The sequence below is a fragment of the Elgaria multicarinata genome, chromosome 1 (genome assembly GCF_023053635.1).
Source record: "Elgaria multicarinata webbii isolate HBS135686 ecotype San Diego chromosome 1, rElgMul1.1.pri, whole genome shotgun sequence".
In the NCBI taxonomy this organism is placed as follows: Eukaryota; Metazoa; Chordata; class Lepidosauria; order Squamata; family Anguidae; genus Elgaria; species Elgaria multicarinata.
In genome coordinates this window covers 185120929-185146975 of record NC_086171.1, presented here as the reverse complement: position 1 = coordinate 185146975, position 26047 = coordinate 185120929, and the positions used below count along the sequence as shown (strand labels likewise).

At 42.9% G+C, this 26047-nt stretch overlaps 1 protein-coding gene across 1 annotated transcript in view; it reads right to left on the bottom strand.

The window, feature by feature from the left end:
• Nucleotides 1-2705: 2705 nt before the first annotated feature.
• Nucleotides 2706-26047, bottom strand: part of L3MBTL1 (L3MBTL histone methyl-lysine binding protein 1) — a 43922-nt gene continuing 20580 nt past the window's right edge. Inside the window, exons 7-22 of the mRNA XM_063120001.1 lie at nt 25859-25946; nt 25261-25352; nt 23018-23122; nt 21133-21268; nt 20117-20208; nt 17019-17170; nt 15703-15779; nt 13768-13853; nt 12935-13045; nt 12086-12200; nt 9828-9924; nt 9195-9392; nt 7410-7456; nt 6411-6568; nt 4855-4917; nt 2706-3674 (exon numbers count right to left, since the gene is read on the bottom strand). Of these exons, the coding sequence (XP_062976071.1) occupies nt 3540-3674; nt 4855-4917; nt 6411-6568; nt 7410-7456; nt 9195-9392; nt 9828-9924; nt 12086-12200; nt 12935-13045; nt 13768-13853; nt 15703-15779; nt 17019-17170; nt 20117-20208; nt 21133-21268; nt 23018-23122; nt 25261-25352; nt 25859-25946 (1752 nt within the window). The 3' untranslated portion in view covers nt 2706-3539. The remainder of the gene's footprint in view (nt 3675-4854; nt 4918-6410; nt 6569-7409; nt 7457-9194; nt 9393-9827; nt 9925-12085; nt 12201-12934; nt 13046-13767; nt 13854-15702; nt 15780-17018; nt 17171-20116; nt 20209-21132; nt 21269-23017; nt 23123-25260; nt 25353-25858; nt 25947-26047) is intronic.

The following is a 26047-nucleotide window of genomic DNA, read 5'->3' as shown; positions in this document are numbered from 1 at the left end:
ATTTACAGAAACAGTGTTGAGCAAACATGGGAAAGGTAGCTTCACTTTTAGCTCTCTCACTCAATCTCATACACACAATATACACACACAAGCTTTGGGTTTAAATTTGGTTTCTTCATATAAAAGATAAGGTTCCAACCACGTTTTAGCAGTAAATAGCCTTTAACTATCTATGCAATTGTACCTCAGTCTGAATCAAATCAGAAGCTTGATGCCTCAAAAGGGCAAGAGGTACGAGATTGGATACCTATCTATGACAGTAGAGAAACAGAAATTAATTGGGACTGCTGAAGTTCCGTGTGGCTTTTAAGAATGTGCATAGTCCCCTTTACTGAATGGTTTTGTTTCTCCCTCCCGCACGCATACACAGAAGCACAAGCTATAATATTAGTCGTTACATTTTACACTCCCTTTCAATATGGATAATGTTCTTTGGAAGAATTCAGAGCTGAAGGGAGCAATGCACTATCTAGACTCCATTCCTGGTGCAAATCCAGTTCACCTTGCCCAATAGCCCTGGAAGATCTGCTGAAAGGTAGGATAAAAATATTATAAAGTAATAAAGAAATAGCCAGAATGACAGAATAGAAGGTTGCAGTGTAAATTCTAGGGCAGATTAAGCTAAATCCAAAAGGCTATATGAATAATGTTTGGCTCTGAGGACCTCAAGTGGCCACCTGATGCAGTTCAGTGTACACAACCTATCAGAAAGTTAATTTCACCTGAGCGAAATTCAAGAGTCCAAATCCTGTGAAGAGTCACACCTGGCTCTGTCAATGTCTCAAAAATGGCCCCAAAGAAGCCATTTTCTCAATAACTACAGTTCCGGTGGAGTGATACCAAAGATGGCCTCAACTTCTTTCAAATTGGGCCTTAGCCGCACCCAAGCATCTCTGCTTATGAATATGTTCTGAACCAGGTGTCCTACTCTTCACCTATTTTCAAGACAAATCCCTTGTTATTTTCAGCAGGCCACCAATGGAGTTGGTGAAGTCCCAGCTACCTTTCAAATACAAGAGGAATTATTATCTATACTTGGAGGGTTACGATGAATGTGAATGGGAGCAGAAGGATTTTTCTTTCTGTCTTTATGAGATTTGTTTCCTACAAATATCCTATCTGATTTGTATATAGGAATTAACCAGAAATTGGCCTTGGTGGGCTCATGTCCAAAAAAGTGCTCTTCTTAAAGCCCACATCCATTGGCAAGTGTCATCTGGGTATCTCAAGCAGTTCTTTTCTTCCTTCATTTTTCCTGGTTGGATAAAAGGAACATCTCTTTGGATATGGAGATAGTTTGGCACCATTCACCAGCTGCATCTGTTGGAAGGATTTGATCAGAAGTACAAAACTTCATTCTTCCCAGCGTTGTGCCTTCTGGCAAGTAAACATACGATGTTCAACAGGAAGACAACACTTTGAAATCAGGGGGAAAACTGGCTAAAAACAAAACAAAGCTCACCATGACAAAAAGAGAGACAGAAACCAAGATACAAATTTCTCTTGAATAGCAAGTGGCCAACAATTAAAAGAGAAAGCCAAATACAATCAAGTATTTACTAATATCAGAGTCAAAATGCTGCATTTCCATGGGAAGCTTTGCATGAATTTGACCCAAACATTAAAAAAGTGGACTTCATAGACAACATTACTACGACACATGTTGCTGGTGTATGTATGGTTAAGAAACTTTACCCCTGTCTTCACGAACTGAAGAGGAACAAAGAAAAATCTTAATGGCCTTAAGGAGCTCCATACACTGGAAATGACATGCTATGCAATGCATTGGCTAGAGGTTGTAAGAAACCCAGGACCAAATCCCTGTTTGGCCATGGATGAAATCGTCTTATTACATAGGACCATTGTCAAGTGAGATCAGGTGAAATAAGGACTAGAGGAGAACTGGGTGGAAAAGATCCAGAAAGATAACTAGAACTACTGAAATTAGAAAAGACTGCCCAACTCAACAGGGCCATCCCACAATATTTTGGCATCTGAGGTGGAAAATTAATATGGCTCCTATACCTTCATCCCCAAAGTAAAGTCATAACAATAAATTAACAGGAAGCTTCCCATCTTTTAAGGATACTAAAAATTTGCAGCCTGAGACCACCTTCTAAGTTCTGGGAGGACTGGCACTGCAACCCAAGGCTCTTCCTAGTCCACATGGCTACAGCATCGCTAAAGTGGTTCAGCAGGCCACCCTGTGCCAGTGCTCCATTGGTCAGCATCAAGGAGGCATAGGGAAAACCCTCTGTAGTCAACAGTAGCGCTCTTGATGACTTGAAAGCCTAGGTTTATATCATCCATTGAATTCATATGGCAAAAAATAACCATCACCACCTTTCTTTCAAAAAAAGAACAATTTCTAAACTATGTTTTCAAGCAACATTGTCAAGTAGTTGTATGTAAACATTTGGCACACACTGAACTAAAATATGGTTGGATAGGGCAGATCTGATGAAATCAAAACAGAGAATTTGAGAGTTTCTGCATTGCACAGAATCTTCCTCCTCCTCCTCCTCCTCCTCAATACGTTTCAGCAGCTGACTCTCCAGCAGAATGGGGTGAAGTTAGCTAGCTCTTTCTAAAATTCATCATTCCTTCCATGGATGGGAAGAATGCTTTAATGTTGTATAAAGTACTAATGCTGTTAATTTGCTTATCTTGTTTTCTGTAAAGTTCTGATTCCATGTATCTTTTTTGGCACACTCTGCAAAAAAGTACTCCAAGCAAACCCGGCAGGCTGAACTCACATACGTTGGAACAATATTACATAGTGTGCTTTGTTCCTCTCATCCTCCATGACTAACATGGCAATATTACAAGTCTATAAATTGTGAGCACCAAAATATATTCTTCATTTTTCCATAGCAGCAATGAATCCAAAATTGTTAGGATGGGTTATGCCTACAATGTCCAATAACCTGTCTTGGGAGGAGCAAGTCCCTGGATATAGATAATCTGCTCCTACTGTGAAGTTCATGGTCTAATCCCTGATAGTTAGAGATTGACTTTTGCCCTGAAACATCAGAGTCCAAAACTGTTTCCAAATACAAGATACCATTTGAAGTTGGGTAATTGGATATACTGGTGATCAATATATAGATGTCTTCCAGTTCCATATCATATAAATCCAGGCACACTTTATAATGCAAGAACCCGGGCAGTCAAGAGTTGAAGAGTTAAAATCAAGGCAGGTTGAATCCAATAGCAAACTCAGTCTCAAGCCCATGTTGTGTGCCTTTAAAATCATCATGAGAAGAACATGTCTGGTTTCGTGGGATCAGGCAGGTCAGTGCTGGAGCTCCACTGATAAGACATTATCAGGGCGGTATTCAGAGAGGCTGGTAGGAGAAGGAAGACAGACAGGGAATGGATTTGGCATGTAAACAAAGACGAAGACTCAAAAAGAGAGAGCAAGTTGGCAGGATTTTACAGCTGCAGCAGTCAGGAAGATCTCCACTCTGCTGAGACAGACAGACAAGAGAGTTTGGCAGCTACCGTGTGAAGGAAAGTCAAGCACTGCCCAGGGTGGTTCACTTTAAGGTGTCATCAGCATTTTTGAACATGAGGATGGCATTGTAGATTTTAAGCGCTGGGCCAAGTTTGACACTCATGATCTTCACGATGTCGGCCTGAGTCAGCAGAAGGAATGCCTCACCGTCGATCATCTGCGGGAAAAGAGAGGTGTTCAAGATGTCCATTTCCCTCTCATGCATGGATAGATGTTCTCGCTCATAAAGCAAGCTATCATTCTCAACTCAGTGGGCAGTATCCACAACGGTGTCATTCCACAAAGTCAAATAGCGCTAGTGGAGCGCCGCCAAATATTTCCATTACACAAACTGTTGTGCATTACACTTGCACAACCCAATGGCCTGGTTCAGACAACACACTAAACCATGTTGCTTAACCACAAAATGGTTAAGGGAATGCATAATGCATTTCCTTAACCATTTTGTGGTTAAGCAGCATTAGTTTAGCATGTTGTCTGAACCAGGCCATTGTGTCACCGATTGTGCAACCTCCTGCACAAACCGGTTGTGCATTATGCTTGCAGAAGTGTAATGCGCAACAGGTTCGGCAACCATTTGTGCAATCATCTTGTGCAAACATAACTTTAGCTGGATTCTTCTCTTACACATAGTTCGGAACCTAGTTTCCGCTAGCACAATATCATTTGCACTAGCAGTATGACACAGTTGGATACTGCCCAATACTTCTCTTGGCAAAACACACAGTGCTCATAACAGTGCATCACATGCTGGGATGTATCTGACTAGCACCAATAGCCTTTGTTCCATTCTGGTCCACCCAGCCAAGCTTTCAGCTAATGACTGTGGGAAGGACTAGTTTAGGCTTTGCACTATTCATGGCTGGACTCACTGGATGACTTTGGGCCAGTCACTGACTCTCAGCCTCACCTTCTTCACAGGGTTGTTGTGATGATAAAATGGGGGGGGGGGAGGAGGAGGAGAATGTAAACTGCCTTGGGTCCCTTGAAGGAAAAAATGTGACATATAAATGTAATAATAAATAAAATAGATTACAACGTACCAAACAGAGAGGAGAGTCAGCTAGCAGGTCTTCTAGGATAAGTGTACACTCAATAGTTCTGTTAGTACAGGGGTGGACAACCTCTGGGCTTCCCAAAGTTGTTGGACCAGAACTCCCATCATCATTGACCGCTGGCCGTGCTAGCTAAGACTGATGGGGGTTGGAGTCCAACATGATCTGGAGAACCACAGGTTCTCTGCCTCTGCATTAGGATGTGGTTCTGAATGAATCTGCTATCCCACTCCACATGCTAAAGGAATTTCAACTCTGTGAGACAGGGGCCCATTTCTTTACCTCATCTTTGAAGAGTTTTGCTTGGTCCTCACAGCCCGTCAATGTCTGTACAAAGCTAAAGACCTTTGGAGAAAATACATAAAGAGAAAAATTAAGAGAGAGAGAGAGAAGCATCTCCCTCCCTCTAAGTAAATAAACATGCCCCCAGGTTTATTTACTTATTATTCATTTGTTAACTCTATATCCTGCCCTTCAGAGCCTGAGAGCAGCCACTGAGAAGGCCCTCTCTTGCATCTTCACCAAACATGCCTCCGATGGTGGTGGAACCAAGAGAAAGCCTTCCCTAAAAGTTTTTAAAACTGGGGCATGGTTGTACAGGAGAATACATTCTTTCAAACAGCCCAGACCCAAGTCATATAGGACATCACTTTAAATTGTGTCCAGAAACAGATGGGTAGCCAGTAAAGCTGTTGTGTTATAACAAGGGAGCCATGTACCCCTTGTAGCTGGCTCCAATCAACAGTCTGGCCACAGCACTCTGGACCAGCTTAAGTTTCTGAACTCTGAAGTAGTAAAAAAAAAAGGGGGGGGAGATTTTTTAAATAAGTTTTATTTAAACTGCCCTTTTTATATTCTTCATTTTATTGTGCATTTTACTGCTGTTTTAGAGCCTCCGAGGTCGTCGCGCGCCGCGTGTAAACAGAGGGGGAGATCTTGCGATAAAAATATCGCGAGATCTTCACCCCCTCCATCCTGCTAGACCACTAGGTCTAGCTGAGGCCTGGATCTAGTAACAGAGTATGATGTGCAAATAGTTGTGGATCACCCCCTAAATTCTCAAATGTAAGCTGGGTATCTCCTTGTTCCTCATGTGGGCAGGTAAAAGGTTTGCAAATGTGCCAAAGTCCACCTGCATATGCCTAGTGTGCTGTGGGCATGTGAAATCACAGAGTGGCAGAAGTTCTCCCAGGAGTGTGGCTGTATCTTCACAGATCCACCCCCAAGTTCCTTTGCCTATGCCTGTCAGGATGTGGCTTGGATTCCCTGGTTTGGTTTCAGATGCTGAGTTAGACCTGGAGACAGAACTAGAAGTAGACCAGCTAAGACAAGGAGTGGGCAAGGAAATTCCCCAAGATGTTCCAGGAGTAAGGGGGGAAACTTCCCAGAAGCTTATCAAACAGGAGGCCCAGGCTCAAAGATTGTCTTCCCCTTCCTCTCCCTTTGGGAACTCAGTCTTTGACGGAGGGGGAGGGCGCACCAGAATTGACAGATCCTAAAGTCCACCACAGGGTTAAGCAGGTGGAGTTGAAAGGAGGCGGGAGGCGGTCCGCCAGCTGGCTGCATGTCAGAAGTTGAGTCAAGAGGACCCTGTAGGAGAAGTCCAGTAAAAGCCTGTCAGGCATGGCAGGAAACCATCCATTTAGTTGAAAGGCAACTGCCTTGCTTTGTTTGGCTAATTAGGCTTAGAGGACAGCTCTTAGCCTTCACAGTTGCTACAGATGAGAAGACGAGTTTACTCAATGAAGACTGTGGATTGCACAGCAGGCCTCTGTTGTCTCACTTTTCGGTGGGAGAGCTTGGAATCCTGACAATGCCTGCCTTTCATACACTCTTACCTCATCCGTTGTCCACTTGGCAACTGTGGATGCTGTGATTCCAGCCACTCCTGGCAGGAGCTTACAGTGCTGTTCCCAACAGAGGGACAGGGAACGGTCTGGGTGCGCTGACAAGGCCGACATGAAGAGAGATTGGTGCATATTGTCCGAAGAAAGGGCTGGCAATGACATTCAAAACATCACGTCAGGTCAAGGTATGAAGAAACAGGCCTGGTCTTCCAGGGCCTGTGGCAATAATGCCTGGATGATGTGTGAAGTTAGAAAGAAGTTCGGGGTCGAAGTGGACATGATGGTGGCAGACCCATGTGTTAAAATCAGGTTTGCTGCCAAATCCACATAAGGTGGGGGGGTTTAAAGTCCAGGATGGCTGTGTCCCAGCTGTATTTTCTTCTGGCAGTATGTGGCCCGTGCGCGGTTCCCGGCTCCTCACGAGTAACTGCAAGGAGCTGGGACAAACCATTCCGCGGTCTCGGGATCAGCCCGGGACCACAGAAAAAACGGGCTGCAAGGGTAGGACCATATCCCAGGGAAAGGGAGGGATCATCCCTCTTTTCTCCCGGTATCCCCTGTGCGTCATGTGGACGCACAGGGATGATCCCGGGGTGATCCCCGGGATAAGCCCTCGTCTAGCTATGGCCATAGTTTGCCCACCCCAGTTCTAGAAGCATCTCGACAGCATTTGCACTTTCCACGAAAACATTGTCTTAATCCTTCTTGCATGATATTTTAGAGAAATGTTAGTCACTGGTGATATGCAGAATTAATCTGAAGCAGCATAATTTATAAGGGAAATATCAAACCATATTTTAACAAAGCTACCACTAAGAGTGAACATCACATTTAAAACATGTGTTTTGGGTGTGTCATCTCTCATTTTAAACAGCAAGTTTTACACTTGAAGTGCCCTTTGACAATTTATCTGCCCTTTCGCGTTATTCTTAGAGAAGAAGCCCTTTCTTTGTTTGGTAGCAAAACAGAAAGAGAGATAATATCACTTACTCTGGAAGTCTTCCTGCTGGATTTTCCGGTATTTTGGAGGTCGCCCTCTAGAGAAATAGAACCAGCTTTATCTTCAAAGTGTACAATGCATTGATTGGAAGATGATGAGCTATGGTAGACCCCATTAATTGAGTCCTAGTTTGTATTTTTGGAGGTGGAGGGAATCATGTGGAGGCAAGAAAAGACCAAACAGAGCTGCAAGAAAGGGCCACACACACACACACACACACACACACACACACACACACACACACACGGCAGCTAGACAAGTTATAAGTTTCTCCAACATATTTTGAGAAAAAAACTCTATCAAGGGAATTCCCTTCCACTACAGCTGCCATTTTGTCTCTCAGGCATTCACATGGACATCCCAGTTCACGTCAAACATTACAACTGCAAAGGAATAGGATGGGGAAAACTAGCACTTTCACCATGCAAGGACACTACCGCTCCCTCCGAACATATGAAAAAAGGAATTAATCTTTAGACCAAAAGACAGAGATATTACAGACAGAATGGAAAAGTTTGTGGGTTTTGCATTAAGTCAGTAGTTCTAAAACTGTGAGGAGGTCCATCTTTGGAGGACATGGAACAACCTGCACAGATGGAAAATTTCAGGGAGGGCCAAATGTTCTCTAGCAGAAAATCCTCTCTGGATTTATGGAAGTGAAGTCTCCCCCATGACACCCATCATCCCAACTGAATTTGGGAAGAGCTACTTTGTTCTAATGACACATCCTGTGTGTGGTTTTAGGAGAGGCATTGAGTTGGCTTAGTAAAGCTATTCCTCTAATATGGATATTTAAAAAATAATAATTATGGCCAATATGGCTACCTTTGCTTTTTGTAATCCGTATGTATGTATGTATGTATGTATTTTTATTACACTTGCATATCATGTTTCTTCTATGGAGCTCAAGGCAGCATACACAGGGTTCCCCTACAGTCTCCAGTCCAGACCTGCTTAACTTCAGCATGGTTGTTGCAGCATGTTGCCTTTAGATCATGCCATGGGACCTTGTTCTAGTCCCCTTTTTTAATATCTGTGTTAGATTAAGGCCCCAAACCACAGATCTTGGCATGCAGCAGGAAGCTACTCTGTATGTTCTCCTGTAGAACTAATTATTAGTTCTGGGTCTGGACGTAGGGAGAGAAGAAAGTAGAACAGAAGATGTGCCAAGCCCAACATTTTTGAGAACCATATAATGGCAATGGTTGTGGCCAATGTTAGTCCTACTCAGAGTAGACCCACTGAAATGGGTAGTGTAACGTTTGATACAACAGTGGTGTTCAGCGGCAAATTGTGGATTAATTAATCCATGAATTGCGGGGATCCACTTCCGTTTTCCAGCAACAACCTATGAGTGCTGTATTTGTAGGTTGTTGCTGTGGCATCCAAATCCTGGCACTTTAAGTTGTTCATTTATCAAACAACCCAAAATTAACCCATGGTTTGCTCTTGCGTTAACTTTGGATTGTTTAACCCACAGTCAACACAAGGTACCCGAGTTCAAATGTCACAGTAACAACCTACGGATATGGCATTCATAGGATTTTGCTAGAAACAGGAAGCAGCTCATGTGCAATTAATTAACCCACAATTTGCCGTTATGTGTGAAGAGCTTCAATGCCCGTAGAGGTACAGGGGCAGTTGCAAATGCCTAAGCTAATCTCTATCGAGCAGCCACATAGCAAGTAGGAGAAAGTGTTTGACTTGTGTGTAATGATGGCACGCTACTCAGTGTGTTTGTCCAGCTGTATTAAGCATGCCAGCTCTCTCCTTACCTTCCATGGTGTCGAGATTTCTTCCGCTGAGAGAAGCCAATTAGGTTCCGCTTTCGAACAGAGTTTTCGGTGTCTGAGAGATCAGCTTTCATTCTTCCCTGGTTCTTCTCTGCCAGGGGACACCCTGAGATGCAGTAGTGAGCTGTGAATCTCCCTGTCACATGACCTGAGCCATCACAACCAGGTGTCGGACACTTTCTGGAGAACAGAGAAGATCAGAAAGGTGCATATGGCTGGCAGCAGTCATGGATATGGGCAGATATCCTCAAAAAGAATGGCACAGGACAATCCTGACCAACCTAAGGCCCATCAAGCGAAATGCAGCCAAGCAGCCATGAACTGCATCATGCCAGGTCCTTCATAGCCCCACCCATTTTTCTGGTCTGTGGCAACCAATAAAAATTAGAAGGTTTATCAATGTCATGGCAAAGTGTTGGTGACTGTCTTCTGCTTGGTGAGTCATAAATTGTGCAGTCATCTGGATATCCCCCCAATATGTTTTAAATTGACAGTATGTATCCCAGGCATGCTGCATGGACACTACAGTGGTTGCTCCCCAGCAAGGAAGTAAATAAAGCCTATAGCAGTAGACTCAGCAGCGTATTCCCTTTGCACCTTATGGTAAGTGCTCACCTGTGAAAGCTGTATTTGGAGCTCTTGGTGTTGGGGAGGGTCTTACAGGCCAAGGTTGGGCAGCTCCCATTGGCAGAAGAGACGGGTTCCTTTGGCCCTGCAGAAAAGGGGAAAAATAATTTACATTGGGATTTCTATGCTGCCATCATTCAGTTTCCAGACCAATCCCTTATACAAGCATGTATAAAGTCTGTGCTCATTTTCACCCTTAAAACAACAAGAACTGTGAGCTATAGAATGGATTTCTATTTCCTACCGAATCCATCACACAAACACGAGATTTCACTGCACCACAGTAAACTGGGGGCTGTCTTCATGGCACTGAGTTGGCCCTGCCTTCCCCCCAAACCCCACTGCTCTACTTACCGGGGTGGCATCGGGTAATCCTGGCACCAAGGAGGGAGTGTGGGGTTTCCGGTGGTCATCCGGGCACCGGAGCTGCCCCACTGCCCACTTCCTGGTGGAATGCAACCAATCATCAGTTGCCTTCCACCAGGACAGCCCCCTGGAATGCCCGCGGAGCAAGGTCAGGCGGTGTAAGAGCTGCACTGACAATGCTCCAGCTGAGAAAGTCAGGATAAGTCCCTGAGTTTTTCAAAGAGCAGCTTCGCAGGAAAGCCCCGGGGTGGCTGTGAATCTACAGCTGTGTCATATAACTAATGCAGCACAGCTTTGCAGCCACCGCGGGGCTTTCCTCACATATAGACAGCCTTCTGGAGAATATACAAATAAGCACTATGGGGGAAATCAAAGGATTTTTAATTGACAGAAATCATTTGTAAAGGCTCTCAGTGATCTTCTATGCCCAGGATTTCTACAGACTTTCCACAGTAAACTTTGGTGCAATGTAAGATTACAGGATTAAATTTCACGTGACTAAATTTGGATGAGATGCTACATGTCTCGTTATCAGGACTTACGTTCTTGGTCTGAATTGCAGTGATTGAACTGGGAAAGTGTTGCATTGCACACAGGATGGATTCTTGTTCAAAATTCGAGTTCTTCATTAGACAAATTGCTTCTCTAATTACAGTGTTAAGTTTTATATTGCAAATGTTAATAAAGGGTAATCTCAAACCAAAAATCAAAATTGATTATTATATCTGTATCTTTCTTGGCAGCATATTTCTTTATTGAAAGAAAGGTTCATTATATAAACTACCCCTGTGTTCCATTTTTAGACCCATAAATGGGTCTACAGACAATTTATTTATTTATTTAAATATTTCCAGACCACTTTTTAGAGTTTAAACCCTCACAAACTGATGCAGATAAAAGCGTAAAATACAATATGCACAATCACAAAATGCAGCATCACAAATGCCATAAAATTCAATTAAAACACAGTATAATGCAACAACAAGGCAGCATCATACCATTAAAAATCAGCAAGAACATTCTTAAAGATTATTAACACAGCAGCAGCACATAAAACCTTTAAGAAAAGTCCACTTGAAAAGATTGTATAAAGGCTTGTACATTTCTTACAGCAATAACATAGATAGCAGCCCGGTAAATCTTAGCTCTCTTTTCAACCCCCTATTTTTAAAAAGAAAGCAACTTTCTAGATTTTGTGGCCGCAAAGAAAAGTGATAGGAAGGTTAATCGCTATTGAAGTCAGAGAAACCAAGGGAAGCAAGGTTTGCAGAGGTCAGGATTTTGTGCTCTGTTGCAGAGTTAGAAATCAGTCATAGGTGAGGCTAATGCAGGCAATGACAGCATTGTAGATCTAGGCTGAAGAGTATACAGTATAGTGGGGCTGTGGTAGAGTTTCAGGAACTATTCAAAGCATGGATCCCTGTTCTAGTCAGTGTGTGGTCGAATCAGGGCTCACAGGGACACAACTCCAGCGCTTTTTTATTAGCAGGGTCTCTGATGTCATCTGCCACCCCCTCAGATTTCCCTGTTCCCTCTGAGCTTAGCTACAGGGGGGCGATGGGGGGATGAATGTTACAAATAGTATTTGGGGGATGTCTTGGTCTTGAATGGACAACTAAGGCCCATTAGCTTTACAAAAGAGCAATTACTGGTGGGGATCAGAACTCCTAGAACTGGTTTGTTGATATGGGTCAACCCAGCTGCCTGCAATTCCTTGGGAATGTGAATATGGAGATTGTTATGATTAGTGCCTGCAATTTAAAATGTACTGCTACACCACTGATTTTTCACAGCAACTGCTTGTACTACATCTATTATCCCCACATACGTGTAGTACGGCTGCAGCAAGCATGTGTGATGTACATAATATTAGTACTTACTGAGAGGGGGTTGCAATGGATGTCCAGTTTTTGAGCACCATCCCACAGGGTGAATGTCTGGGTGATCTGAGTCAATCCAGAAATCGTAGATATGGCTCCAGCCATCAAAATGGACCTAAAGGCATAAATCAACCGGCTAAAATCATCATCTCTATGTCTGAAAGGGTATGTTTTTTTTTAACAAGTGAATGGTGCTGTGAATTTCTAGTTGGCTACAGATTAATCTTTGTGATGGAAGAAGTTCCAGGCTACACAGCCCAATAGGGATTCATTGGCCTGCTTCACATATAATGCTAACCTGTTGTATATAGGTTGTTGAATTCAGATTTGTTGTGTGAATGCAGCCACATTAACAAATCATGTTTTTTTAAACCATGAACAGCCCAGAAAGTGCAACCACATTTTGCTGTTTGGTTATGAACTCTGGATTGTATAAACCATGTCATTATGTGAGAACGCATAACGAATTATTATTATTTATTATTATTATTTATTTATATAGCACCATCAATGTACATGGTGCTGTACAGAGTAAAACAGTAAATAGCGAGACCCTGCCGCATAGGCTTACATTCTAATAAAACCATAATAAAACAATAAGGAGGGGAAGAGAAAGCAAACAGGCACAGGGTAGGGTAAACAGGCACTGGGTAGGGTAAAACTAACAGTATAAAGTCAGAACAAAATCAAGTTTTAAAAGCTTTAGGAAAAAGAAAAGTTTTATGAGAGTGGTATAAACATCCATCCACTCTACATCCCAGTACTGGAGCGCTTGCAAAAGCTGTTGTTAGACGCCTTGAGACTTTTTCTTGCAAAGACATCTTATACACTTTAACAACAAAACCCAACCTTTATCCTGTAGTCTTCTACATCCTCAACACTGGCTGCTCGGATCAGGGCTGGAGTCCTTCGGTCCACAGCCTCCAACCTCATGTTGATCAAGAAACTGTGGGGCTGCCTCTGGAGTGAGGAAAATCAAGATTGGGGAAGAGAATCATGTGGGTGCAACAGGATCCTACAAGCAATTACCTTCCCTGCGCCCCTCAACCACTTCCTTTCCAAAGAAGGGATTTCCTTACGAACGCCCAGTTTGTTCCTTATTTGGAGGCAGGGATCCAGTTCACTATTTCACCACAAGGAGTGCCACCATTTCCAAGCTCAAGAGTGTGAAAGCTTGCACATTGCTAAAAATATTCCTCCTGAAAAGGATGATCAGAGTGCGGGGGTTTGCCTTATGAACATTTACTTGGACAGTCATGAAAAACAGATTACCCTCCTTAAGGGACGGGTGAGGAATTTGTTTGATTCACATCCTAATGCTAGCTTACAAAATGCACACTTATTGAACCTAAGCACAAACGGGAAGGCAGTTTGCCAACAAAACCTGTAAATTTCTGGGGAGAAAAAGCATAGAAAAATGCCTATGTTAAAACTGAGTTCTGGTAAAAACTGCAAAAATGTGCATAAAATGCTTACATACAAATGCAGAAAAATGTGGATTTTTAAAAAAAAAATGCACATGAAAATGTGTATCAGTTTTTATACGGACTAAAAAGAAATCACAATCTAATATGCAGTTGGGATGGAATGAACTTAGCATTAGAAAAATGAGAACTTCAGTGCTTACTGAAAATATTTGCACCCATCTAGTGCCAGCTGGGGAAAGATATAAGACTACTCACCACCTTAAAGGCCCAAGTTGGCACTGCAGAGGCACCTGTTTCTGCTAAGTATTTTTCCCAAGTGAAGTTCTCAGGATCAGGGTAGTCTGGAAATGAAAGAACCTGCCAATGACAATGCTTTTGCTAGAAAGGCCTCAGAATCACATGCTAGCTGTAATACGGTCTCAGGAACTCAAGGTGGTCAATGCTAGCCTACAATTCTGTGCAAATCACTTGCTGATTCAACATTGTCCTTGTACGTTTCCGCATGCACACAAAAATGTTTGTTCTCCCCACGGTTCATAACACAAGGTTCAAAATCGATTTATAGGAACGTTGCCCTATTCCTAAAGAAAGTTGAAAATTACATGACAAACTGGAGAGAATATTGGCATCAACCCGCAGTACTGCGGGCAACCCACATTGCCCGCAGTAGCGTCCCAATTGTGGAATGCGCCCCGCCCCCCGAAAAAGATGCCTATGTTACAATCTTTTCAGCACCAGGACAGCCATTTTTATTGATACAGGTATTTTAAATCGCTGCACAGGTCTGTTTTTTTTAAAAAAGGATTTTACCTGACTTTTTATTATTGTGGTTTGCATTGCAATAAAATTGGTTGCACAACACCAGTTCTGGCTCCAGGTTTTGGAGGGCCCTTAGGCAAGACACCCTGCATGGGCCCTGTGACAAAATGATAATTTATTGTATTGTTTATATGTGTATATTTAAATGTTTGGTTCAGGTTTGGATTTGAAGTGGTCAATTCTTTTATTTTCAGGAAATGGTAAGTAAGTGGGAGGGGGAGTTAGAATGGTGAGCAGTGTGAATAGTGTTGTCTGATTGGTTGGTTGAACTGAATGGTGAGAGGGGGGAGAGCGAGAAACAGTTAAGGAGTTTTTATGCAGTTAGAGAGTCAGTCAGGGTTAAGGAGTTAGTGGGGGTAGGAGTGAGTGGGGTTTAGTAGAAGCTTGTGTCAGGATAGTGTTAGGAAAGTGGGGTTATAGGATTTGGAGGCGGTTAGTATTCCCTGGGAGGTTGAGGGAGGTAGATGTATGTGGATAAAGTAGAATAATCTTAAAGTGTCTTCTAAAATCATTTCCTATAGGAATAAACTTTATTCTTATTTTGTTTAACAACCACGCCTGTTCAGTCATATGCGTTACTTCAGGTGGACCATACACACACACTCACTCACACACAAAAGTTTATTATTCCCTCATTCTTTTAGAAAATAAAGAATAGGGTGGTGGCAGCGAAGGAGAGGTTTAATAATATTTATTTATTTAAAACATTTGTATCCCGCCCTATATCATTAGGATCTCAGGGCGGCATACAGATAAAAGCATACAGTATAAAACAATAAATATACACAGCTAAAAACAAATCAAACCATAATTACGGACGTCACAGAGGCTGGTGACGCCACAGGCTCCCTCCATCACTGAGTCTTACTTTCTCGCCACCATTGTCACCAGCTGCTATTGCTCCTCCTCCTCTTTCTCATTGTTATCCGACTTGCTTGTTTGACAGGCAGAGAGCCTATGAGCAAGCAGGCAGGGCCATCTACTGCTTCTCTGTCTCACCAACACCGTTGTCTGAGCCAGAGCGAGAGGCGGGTGAACAAGCAGGTTGCAATGGGAAAGAGGAGGAGCAACTCCAGGAAGCTTTTGTCCGTGGGACCCTGGCTGGGGTGTGGGCCCCTCGCAGATGCCCAACCATGCCTACCCTTGATACCGGCCCTATTACCCCTATCCACCTAGGAGCAGTCCCCGTTAGCCTCTGAAACATGGTCTTGTTACTGAACCCATAACTCATTCTTGATCCCAGACAAACCTTTGGTAGGGCAACAAACCATGGGTTAAATAAACTATGGGTTAGTGCGATGTGCAAACCAGGCAGTACTAGGTGGAAGCAACTGTGGAAAAACACAGAGCAGGCAAAAATTGTGTATTCACCTTGTGGAGGAGTGAGGGGTTTTCCATGCTCCTGACACCAACCAACTGGGTGGATATAGGGACTGCTGGGGTCACACCTACAATACAAATAAGATGATTATCAAATAGCATAAGTACAAAGCACACATACACCCTGATCAGACAACGCATTATGACATGGTGGTTAAGCATTTTGAGCTAAACATTATGGCTTAGCATGTTGTGTGAACCATGAGTTAGTATGTCATATGAACTATTCCTAACCATGATGGCTACATAACCTCAGTTTAAACATGCTCACTAAGGGCCTGTTCAGTTAATATGCTAAGCCATGGTTAGGCTGCTAACCCTTTTGCAGCAAGTAGTTACTGAGCATGTTTAAACCATGGTTATGTAGCCACCATGGTTAAGAATGGTTCACACGACACGCTAAGCAATAATGTTTAGCTTAAAACCCTTAACCATCATGGTTTAGCATGTCCATTTGATGCAAAAGGGTTAGTGGCCTAACCATGGCTTAGCGTGTTATCTGAACAGCCCCAATGGACCAAACTAGATGTTGCTTTATTTGCTTTGTAAGCAAGCCACACCTCTTTTTAAAATTAATATTAAGCTGGAGAAAGGCGATTTTCATCAGGACCACAGTGCACAGTTAGGGGAGAGCTGATGGAACAGTATGTATGACCTATTGGGAGATGTGGGACTTCCCAAATCCAATGCTTTTCACTGTCTAGCTCTTCCTATCTTTCCTCCCTCATCTCACACTATTGCCCCGCTCGTGCTCTTCGCTCCTCTAATGCTTTGTTTCTCACCTGCCCAAGGGTCTCTACTTCCCTTGTTCGGCTTTGTCCATTTTCTTCGGCTGCCCCTTACGCCTGGAACGCTCTTCCAGAACATTTGAGAACTACAAGTTCAATCGCAGCTTTTAAAGCTCAGCTAAAAACTTTTCTTTTTCCTAAAGCTTTTAAAACTTGATTTTGCTCTGACTTTTATACTGCCTGTTTGGTGCATTCTCTTCCCCTCCTTATTGTTTTATTATGATTTTATTAGAATGTAAGCCTATGCGGCAGGGTCTTGCTATTTATTGTTTTACTCTGTACAGCACCATGTACATTGATGGTGCTATAAATAAATAAATAAATAATAATAATAATAATAATAATAATGATCTCTACTAGTTTTATTAACATCATGTTAACTTCCCTCAAAATTTCTACTATTTTTTCTTGAGCAGGAAACACCTCCAACTTAACTTTTGATCTCCCTTTCTGTGGAACTCAGTGGCTGACAACACTAGACTGAGTAAAGTTGTTCCTTTGTACTCATCTCTCACCTACCAGTAGTCATATGTGTCATCCCAATTGTCAAAGTGCACCAAAAAGCGATTGTCCACCACATCTGTCACTGTGGCAACACATATCAAAGAAGGATTCATCCGGTCCACCGCTTCAAGTTTCATGCCCACTTGGAATCCTGTGGGAGCAGCATCCTAAGGAAAGAGATGCCAGAAGTAAGAGTCAGGTCTTTTTCACTCATGCACCATGTGATGCAAACTCTTGATGTCGGGGTGACATATGAACAATGCAAATATGTCAGTGAGGATGACTATGTGAGTCCTTCCCATGCAAACCAGCACTCTACTGAAAGGGAAGATCCTGATTCTGTGGGAAAGACCCACACAATTGGACATGTTCGATGTACAAGACTTCGCATGCATACTCAGCAACATGGGAATAAGGTATGTGGTTGCATTATTCACATGCACACCCTTGTATTTTTGAAAAGCACCAAGCAGAAATGGTTCCCATGTTGTTGGGTATGCATTTGAAGTCTTGTATGATTGCATGTTGATACCCTAACCTTCTTTGCCTTCTTTGTTTGCTCCTTCCTTGACCAACAATGGAAAGTCACAGGTAAGCAATCTTTGCCCTTCGCTATAGAACTGAAGGCTTTTTACACAGAACCAAACAGGTTCTCCAGATCCTATCATCTCTTGTATCCTGGGCATGTGAGATTGCTACCTCACTCATTTGTCCACTCACCTGGGACCTGTTCATCCTCCATAAGAACTTGCTTGATCAAACCAAAGGTCCATCTTGTCCAGCACTGTCATCTTCCACAGTGGCCGGGCAGATGCCTCCGGGAGGCTCACAAGGAGAGCATGATAGTGTTTGCTGTTGTTTGTTTCCAGTATCTTCGAATCAGAGCTATATTGTCTCTGATTAGGACCCTACAACTCATCTTCTCCCAGTCACTTTGATGCCAATGGATGCATGAGCAACAGGCAGTCTGGCTTCTTTACACTTTCCCTTGCCATTGAGAAGATCATCTTGGTTGCTAAAGGCCTTTAAAAGGTGGCCGTATTCTAGCCCTAAACATTCTCAGTATACCCACAAATGCAAAGTGGGTTATTTCTGAGATGTGTAATTGACATACAGATTCAAGTCCTATGTGCCTTAATGAAAAAAAATGCAATCAGGGCTACTGGTAGAGTGAAAGACAAGTACTTTGTAAGACAGGGATGGGGGACCATTGTTTTTGTTAACAGTCACATCTCTCCTCTGGGATAATCTGTCTGCAATGGGTGGGTCTAAAGCCAGTGGTGGTCACAGCCACGCCTTTTCTTTTCTTTTCTTTTCCTTCCTTCCTTCCTAGCAGGCTGCTGGGGGAGGGACAGATCACTGTGACGGTTTGCAGAGTCTTTCTGAAGTCAGGCCAAGGGCCACCTGAAAATAGGCCTTGAGCTGCAGCTTGCCCACCCCCATTGCAAGCAGTAGTGCTGACAGCAACAAAAGTACGGTTTAATCTTTTTTTTATTGTTTCCAAACACCAATAAATAAAAGACACTACAGAGCAAAATATAATACATATAGACAGATACACCCACAAAAATCAAACACAGCAAAAGCAAACAAACAAAAAACACAAAAATAAAATGTTCTTCCAATATTCTCCCCAGTAAAAATATGTAACAATGTTATTTTTTTCTTACTCTATCACTCTAATTTCTCTCTTAACATTTTCTACGTTATTGGTTGAATCCACAGATACACAAGTCATCTTTTTCTTGTCCCTTCATAAAGTTTACAAAAGGTTCCCATTCAGTTATAAATCTTAAAGTCAATTTCTCTCTCATTATTGCCGTGAGTTTTGCCATCTTCAGTAGCCATTCCTTTATTGTGGGCACTATTTTGCCCTTCCATCTTTGTGCATATAGTAATCCTGCAGCTATCGTCATATATAAGAATATAGTCCCATGGTTCTTTTTCATCTGCTCAACCATAAATCCCAAAAGAAAGTATTCCGGTTTCAGTTGGATATTAATTTTTTGGATTACAGAATCCAAAAGTTTTTGCTTTTTCTGACAGCAGCAAAAGTAGATGAGGGCCACTTCCCTTCCCTGGCCCTGTCTTAACACGTTATGCACATGCCGCTGGCTTTCAGACCAAATTTAAACAGGGCAAGAGAAGTGAACAAGTCACTGCAGCTTGAAGCTCTTGTGGAACTACTTTAGGGCAGAATGGAGGGAACCTAGCAATGTTTCAAAAGGGAGTGGGATGGGAGGAGGTCTGATATGCCATTGACATTTTAACATTTCACCTAGAAATATTAACATGGTTTGGGCTGGATCTAAATGCTATAACCCACTCTTCTTTAGAATAATTGACTCAACCAGTAGACTAAAGTTTTAGATGATCAGTAGGGCCCAATTTGAATCAGTGAGGCTCTGGGTTAAAGGCAAGCTTATTGATGTGGGAGGCTATTTAGATTGTTGTATGTTACTGTAATATGGAATGAAAAAAGAAAACATTAAAGCTGATGTTCCCTTCAAACAGCCACCTGGATATTTTTATTCAATAGTAAGTTAAGAACATAAGAAGAGCCATGCTGGATCAGACCAAGGGTCTATCTAGTCTAGAAATCTGTTCACACAGTGGCCAAACAGCTGAAAAGCAGGAACCCAAAAGCAGGATACAGTGCATGTTCCACAGTAACTAGTGTACACAGGCTTACTGCCTCAAATACTGGAGGTAGTACATAGACATCCTGACCACCAGCCATTGATAGCCTTCTCCTCCAGGAATTTATCCAACTCCCTTTTAAAGCCATCCAAGTTATATTGCACGCACTTCAGCATATCCACAACAAAAACAACAGATCACTTCCATACTGCAGTTTTAGTAATTTATTTAAATGCAATCAAGTAATCAACCTCTTAAAGGGCAGATTATTAATCTAATTAAGTCCTTTAACAGGTTGACAGTCCTAATTATTTTATTGTATGTGCATCCAAATTAAGCTGACATATTTGAACCTATCCACTAGGAACACACTAAGGATAAAGGTAGTATTCTTGTTGCACAAATGTCACTGTCTTTCTTTCAAGAGCACATATAAAGAGGTTGGTTTGTAAGAGGAAACAGCAGCCACTCACACTGTCCGGGGTCACAAAGAGATGCTTGGGAGCAGACTGAGCTTTGGTTACCCTCAGATAGCTGGCCCAGTTGAATTCGTCTTCCTTGTAACCTAAACCCCCTCAAGTAAAGGAGAAATAAATGGAGAAATGTCAATGGAGGTCCACCTTTCTCTCTTTGGCCTACAGAAACCACAGTGAAAGGAGATGGTGCTTAGTAGGGTGCCTTCAGAATGTCAGCTTCCTCATGTGATGCCACTGAGAAAACCAGAAGAGACCATCTTGCACTACTGCAATACTTCAAAATTGCAGTGGTCTGGAAACAAAGCCCTATGAAGAGAGACTGAAACAACTGGGCATGTTTAGCCTGGAGAAGAGAAGACTGAGGGGAGACATCATAGCACTCTTCAAATACTTAAAATGTTGTCACACAGAGGAGGGCCAGGATCTCTTCTCAATCATCCCAGAGTGCAGGACATGGAATAACGCGCAAGCAAGATTCCAGCTGGACATCAGGAAAAACTTCCTGACTGTTCGAGCAGTACAACAATGGAACCAGTTACCTAGGGAGGTTGTGGGCTCTCTCACACTAGAGGCCTTCAAGAGGCAGCTGGACAACCATCCAGGTATGCTTTAGGGTGGATTCCTGCACTGAGCAGGGGGTTGGACTTGATGGCCTTATAGGCCCCTTCCAACTCTACTATTCTATGATTCTATGAAAATGATGCTGAGGTCTTTTTCTGATTCTCTCTCTGATTCTCTCTCTGTCTAATGTATGATACAATGTGCAATGCTTAAATCAGGGATGGGGAATATGTGGTCCTCCAGATGTTGACCACAACTCACATCAATCTCTCATCATGCTGCTCAGGGCTGATGAGAGTTGCAATCCAACAGCATCTGGAGGACTAAAAGCAGCCTCCGTACTCTCTCACTGTGCCATTGCCACCCCTACAGTGGTGCTGGTTTTCTCTTGCCTCCAAGCAGGAAGCTCTCTTTAAACCTTGACTGCCAATCCATTGTCTTCATCCGCCTACCTTTGGGGGGCTGGAGTTTGTGTCCTGTTTTCTCAAACCAGCCAGCAGGATGAATGTTGGGGGAGTCAGCGTTCAGCCAGAAATCATGACATTCAGAGTAGCCATCAAAGTGAAGACGCATCCTATAACCACACACCTGCATGGAAGGAAAGCAACAGAAAGAGGTGAAATTCCATCTCACTGACTGAATTTTCTTTCTGTAAACCTTCCTGGAGAGTAATCCTAACTTACTGGATGTTTCCATCTCTGGCCACTTGGAGGCAGATTTGTCAAAACTCTGACACACTTGGACCAACCAGTTGTTTTTCCCCTCTAGGAAACAGGCCATTGATGCTTGTATGTCGGAGGAATCCATTTGGGGAGTGGAACTCGGCGAGTTTTTGCCAACTTGCTCCCCCCGGAAGCCAGCTCACAGATCCTTGAGCTGGCTCGTTTCAGCATATGCCAAGTCGGGCAAGCTTACGGTTCCCCGTCTTTTTTATTTGTGCAAATCCACAGTGGGGAACATTTGCAGAAATCACGATTTGATAATCCCTTTGTTCCTTCCAATTCCTGGCAATTATTAATCTAGCTACAGTTAATAAGTTGTTTATTAAGTCTTTACTATTTTGTGTACATTTAACCCCTTCATATATTTGTAACAGTGCTATCCTTGGCCCTATCTTTACCTTCTTCAAATAGAAGAATGGTATAAAGAAGTCTGGGATATAGCTATTAATGACAGACTCACGAGTAGTATTAAAGTTAAGAGAGGATTACTGAAGCGAAATGACTTTGATGAGGTTTGGAGGCCATTTGTTAAATTTGTATTAGAAAAAGGGAAAGTGAGTAAACCGTCGCAGGATACATTACAATTTTGGAAAGGAGAATAAGGGTCCCGGGGGGTGAGGTGCACGAGACAGTATTATATTATTTCAATAAATTCTTTTTTAATTTCATTATTGTGGTATATTAAGTTGATGCAGCATGATTATTGTATGTGTTATAAAATGCAAATAATAAAAATATTATATATATAAAAATAAATAAATCACGATTTGCGCAAAAACATGGCCGCAAATAGCACGATTTGCACAAAACTGCATGTATAAACAGTAAATTTTGTGCAAATCGCGATTTCTGTAAACATTCCCAGCCCTGAATTTGCCCAAACTGCAGGTCATGGAGGCACCCCCTCCCCCATACAAAAAGACACGAGCTCTTGCAGGGCACCCATGGACTACCTGGCAGCTCACCCAGCCTGCACGCCAGGGTCAGGTAACCAACAGGAGTCTGGTGAGTAAAACATGAACAGGACACAGGGGAGTTTGCCCATCCCTAACGTTTGCGCATTCCCCAATCTGTAGTCTGAATGTAAAATCTACAATGGCAAGAACATAGATTTGATTTTAAAATGGGTCCCTTCAGAGATTCCACATCCTGGCCTTTGTCAAAGATGCGATAACTCCAGCACTTCTGTGAGAGTCCTGTGACTTCTTTAAGCCCTAATGGCCAGCAGAGTATCTGAAGTTGGATCAGAACATGCAGAATAGCCATTAAAGTCCAGTAATCACACACACCAAATAACCACTTTTTGATAAATTAGCCTTCCCCAATCTGGTGCCCTCCAAATGTTTTGGATTACAACTCCCAACATTCCTGACTTTTGGCAATTGTCAACTGGGCATCAAAAAGTAAATTTTAAAAATGGTCAGCCTTGGGCCAGCTCCAGTTACATCATCTCTCTATTGTGGTGTTTTATTTTCATTTGCAGCAATGTTGTAAAACACCATCAAAAATTGACATTGGAGATCAAATGGAAAGACATGAAAGAAGGATAAAGAAATCAAGAAAAAGGAAATTTGGTCTCCAATAGAATACAAAGGTGCTAGTAAACCTATCTCACCTCAGCCACCGTGAGAACGAAGTACATAGAAGGGTGCTGGGGATCAATCCCCTCTAGTTTCATCCCCACCTTGAAGCCATTCTTGTGCTGGGTGACCGACTGGTGCTGAAAGAAATGAACAATGGGAAAAGGTAAGAAACACATGATTTTCATCACATGACATGAACTGAGCAGCTTTTCCTTGACATCCCTAACTCCATGGAATTCCCAGAGGAAACAGCCATCCGATGAATAATTGTGTTAGCCTGTGGTGGCAAAGATGGCTGAGAGGCCTAGAGTACCTTAAAGAATAAGACGGCATCCACACCAAAAGGTGGCCACTTTTTTCCTAGGCCTGGAACAAAAGCCTGACACACAAAAATTAAGACAATAAAGCTTTGCCCATGACTTTAGCTTCTTGATGTAAAATGTTTACCTCATCTTAGCTGCTGTAGACTCTCCTCTGCCCCTCCAAAAGATAGCAACTCTGCATGTTACATTTCATTTAATTAATTTCAGTTTTTAATCCCACTGGCCCAAAACCACCTTTGCACATTTTGTGTACCTATGCACTTCCCTTGCACTGCTTTTCTTTCTTTCTGATGAGTCACATCATGAATGTATCTTTATTCTTCACTTTGGGAAGGTAGCCGCAAAACTGCTCCAGAGATGTGTGTTTCAGATGTGCCTTAAGTGATGTTACAGGCCATGGGCCAAGCCAGTGAGTTGGATGTTCCAATGCATGGTGTGGAGTAGAGAGACATTTTATTCCCTTTCATATAATACTAGAATCCGGGATCATCCCATGAAGCTGAGCGGTGGGAGATTTAGGACAGATAAAAGGAAAGACTTCTTCACACAGCGCACAGTTAAACAATGAAATTTGCTAACACAAGATGTAGTGATGACCACCAATTTGGATGGCTTTAAAAGGGGGCTGGATAAATTGCTGGAGAAGGCTATCAATGACTACTAGTCCTAATGGCTATGTGCTACCTCCAGTATCCAAGGCAGTAAGCCTGTGTACACCAGTGGCTGGGGGACATGCATGCGAGGGTGCTTTTGCACCAAGTCCTGCTTGTGGGTACCTGGTTAACAGCTGGTTGGCCACTGTGTGAACAGAGTACTGGACTAGATGGGCCCATAGTTCTGATCCAGCATTGCTCTTCTTATGTTCTTAATGTTGGGATAATACTGTAGTGTACATTCACCATTAGTCAACAGGCTTCTGCAGCAGCCATTAATACATCTGTGGAAGCAGTTCTCACAGGCCCATCATGAAGTGGGCTGAAAACCTGGAAAACCAATTTTACCCAGAATCCACAGCAGGATGGGGGGGGGGGGAGAAATGCATATTTAGTGTTGGAGCCTCAGTAGAACTTACCATGCTGAAGGAAAGGGGCAGGGAGGTGATCTTTGCAATTCCTCTTTCTGTCTGCATCCCCCTGAGCCTCCCAAAATGCTGTTCTGGAGGACTGGGGGTTCCTCCGAGGCTGCATGAGAGGCAACGCAGGGGGCTGCTGGGGAAAAGGGGAACTGCTGAAGATCTCTTTTCTGTCTCCTTCCTCTCGCAGGGAGCCTCCACTAGATCCCAGTGCCCTTCTGTGAACAGAAGGAGCCCTTCTGTGCATGGAATGGCCAATCCTGATCCAACTCATCAATGGTGGCAGTGGAAGTACCCAACACAGCCATCAAGTTAATCTCAAACCAACCAAAACATTAAACCATCGTGGATTACTTGAAAAACATGTAATTCTTCAAAGGAGAAACACTCCAGACTCATTGTATTCCCTTGAACCCTTCTCAGAATGCTTCTGTCGTGAGGTTTTCTGCTGCCAGCAAGGCCAAATGGAAGTGAAAACTCTCACATAATCGCATGACAGAGGAGTTTTAAGGGAAATTATGCAGAATTCATGATTAAATTGTTGAGTTGGCAACAGAATCGTGATTAAATTGTTGAGTTGGCAACAGCTGATTTGAAAGTTGGCAACGGAAATATATTAACTCCTAATGTAGTATGAGGCTTCCCCACACTCAGAGCATATATCTATGCTGAAAATATACAACAATTTTATATCAGTTAACTGCTATGGCTTCCCACAAAGAATCCAGGAAACTGTAGTTTGGTGATGATGCTGAGATTTCTTGGTGAGAAACCCCTAATGCCCCTCGTTCTCTGGGGAGACGTAATGATTATTGAAGCAGTTTGAGGATGTAGTGTAGATGCAGCCTCAGATCCCAGATACAGGAACATTGTAACTCACTTCCTGGAAGACATTTAAAGGTGCTGCGATAGCTTTCTGTTCTTCCAGGTAAGATGCCCACGTCCAACCATCTGTCTTCTCCTCGCCAGAAACTGGGAACAGTAGAATGCAAGCCAGATTAAAACTATCAAAGCTGTAATAGTTCCATTGGGGTTTACATGTTTAGAGATTTGGGGGCAAGGTTTAGAAAATAGGAAAATGAGACCAGTTCTCCTCATCTCCCCCACCTCCATTATGACCCTCAACCACTTTCAGCTGTTGAAGAGATAGTGGACTGGTTTGGACAACACAACAACCCACAGTTAAATAAACATGGGTTGCTCAGAAGCAAATTTCCTGGCTCCTGACTGCTTGCTGGTTCCCTCCGCACTAAACTACCCCCAGGGATGCTCCATTGCTGGGTTGTTTAGCGTGATATGTAAATCCAGAATTGTAGGTTGTTGGGGGGAGGAACAACCCAAACTTGGAATCCATCCCAAATCGTTTTAGCCCTCATCTTCTAGAGAGCAGGAGCAAATAAGGAGCACTATACTATATTTGGGCAAGGAATTAGTTTAACGAAAAGAAAATTCTGATGGCTCAAGCAAGAGAGCCTTACCAAGCTGATTTGCATTCCATTCTTCGTTCTCAATGTTGCTAGTAGGAGGTTCTCCCCCAGAGCCATTGGTCTCCTCTTCTTTCACTTCCTATGCCATGCAGACAAAATTGTACCTTTTAACTGTGATTCTATCCATCTCTTGCTTAAGGCACTCCTACTTCCCTGAATGCCGGGACATTCCAGGGCAAC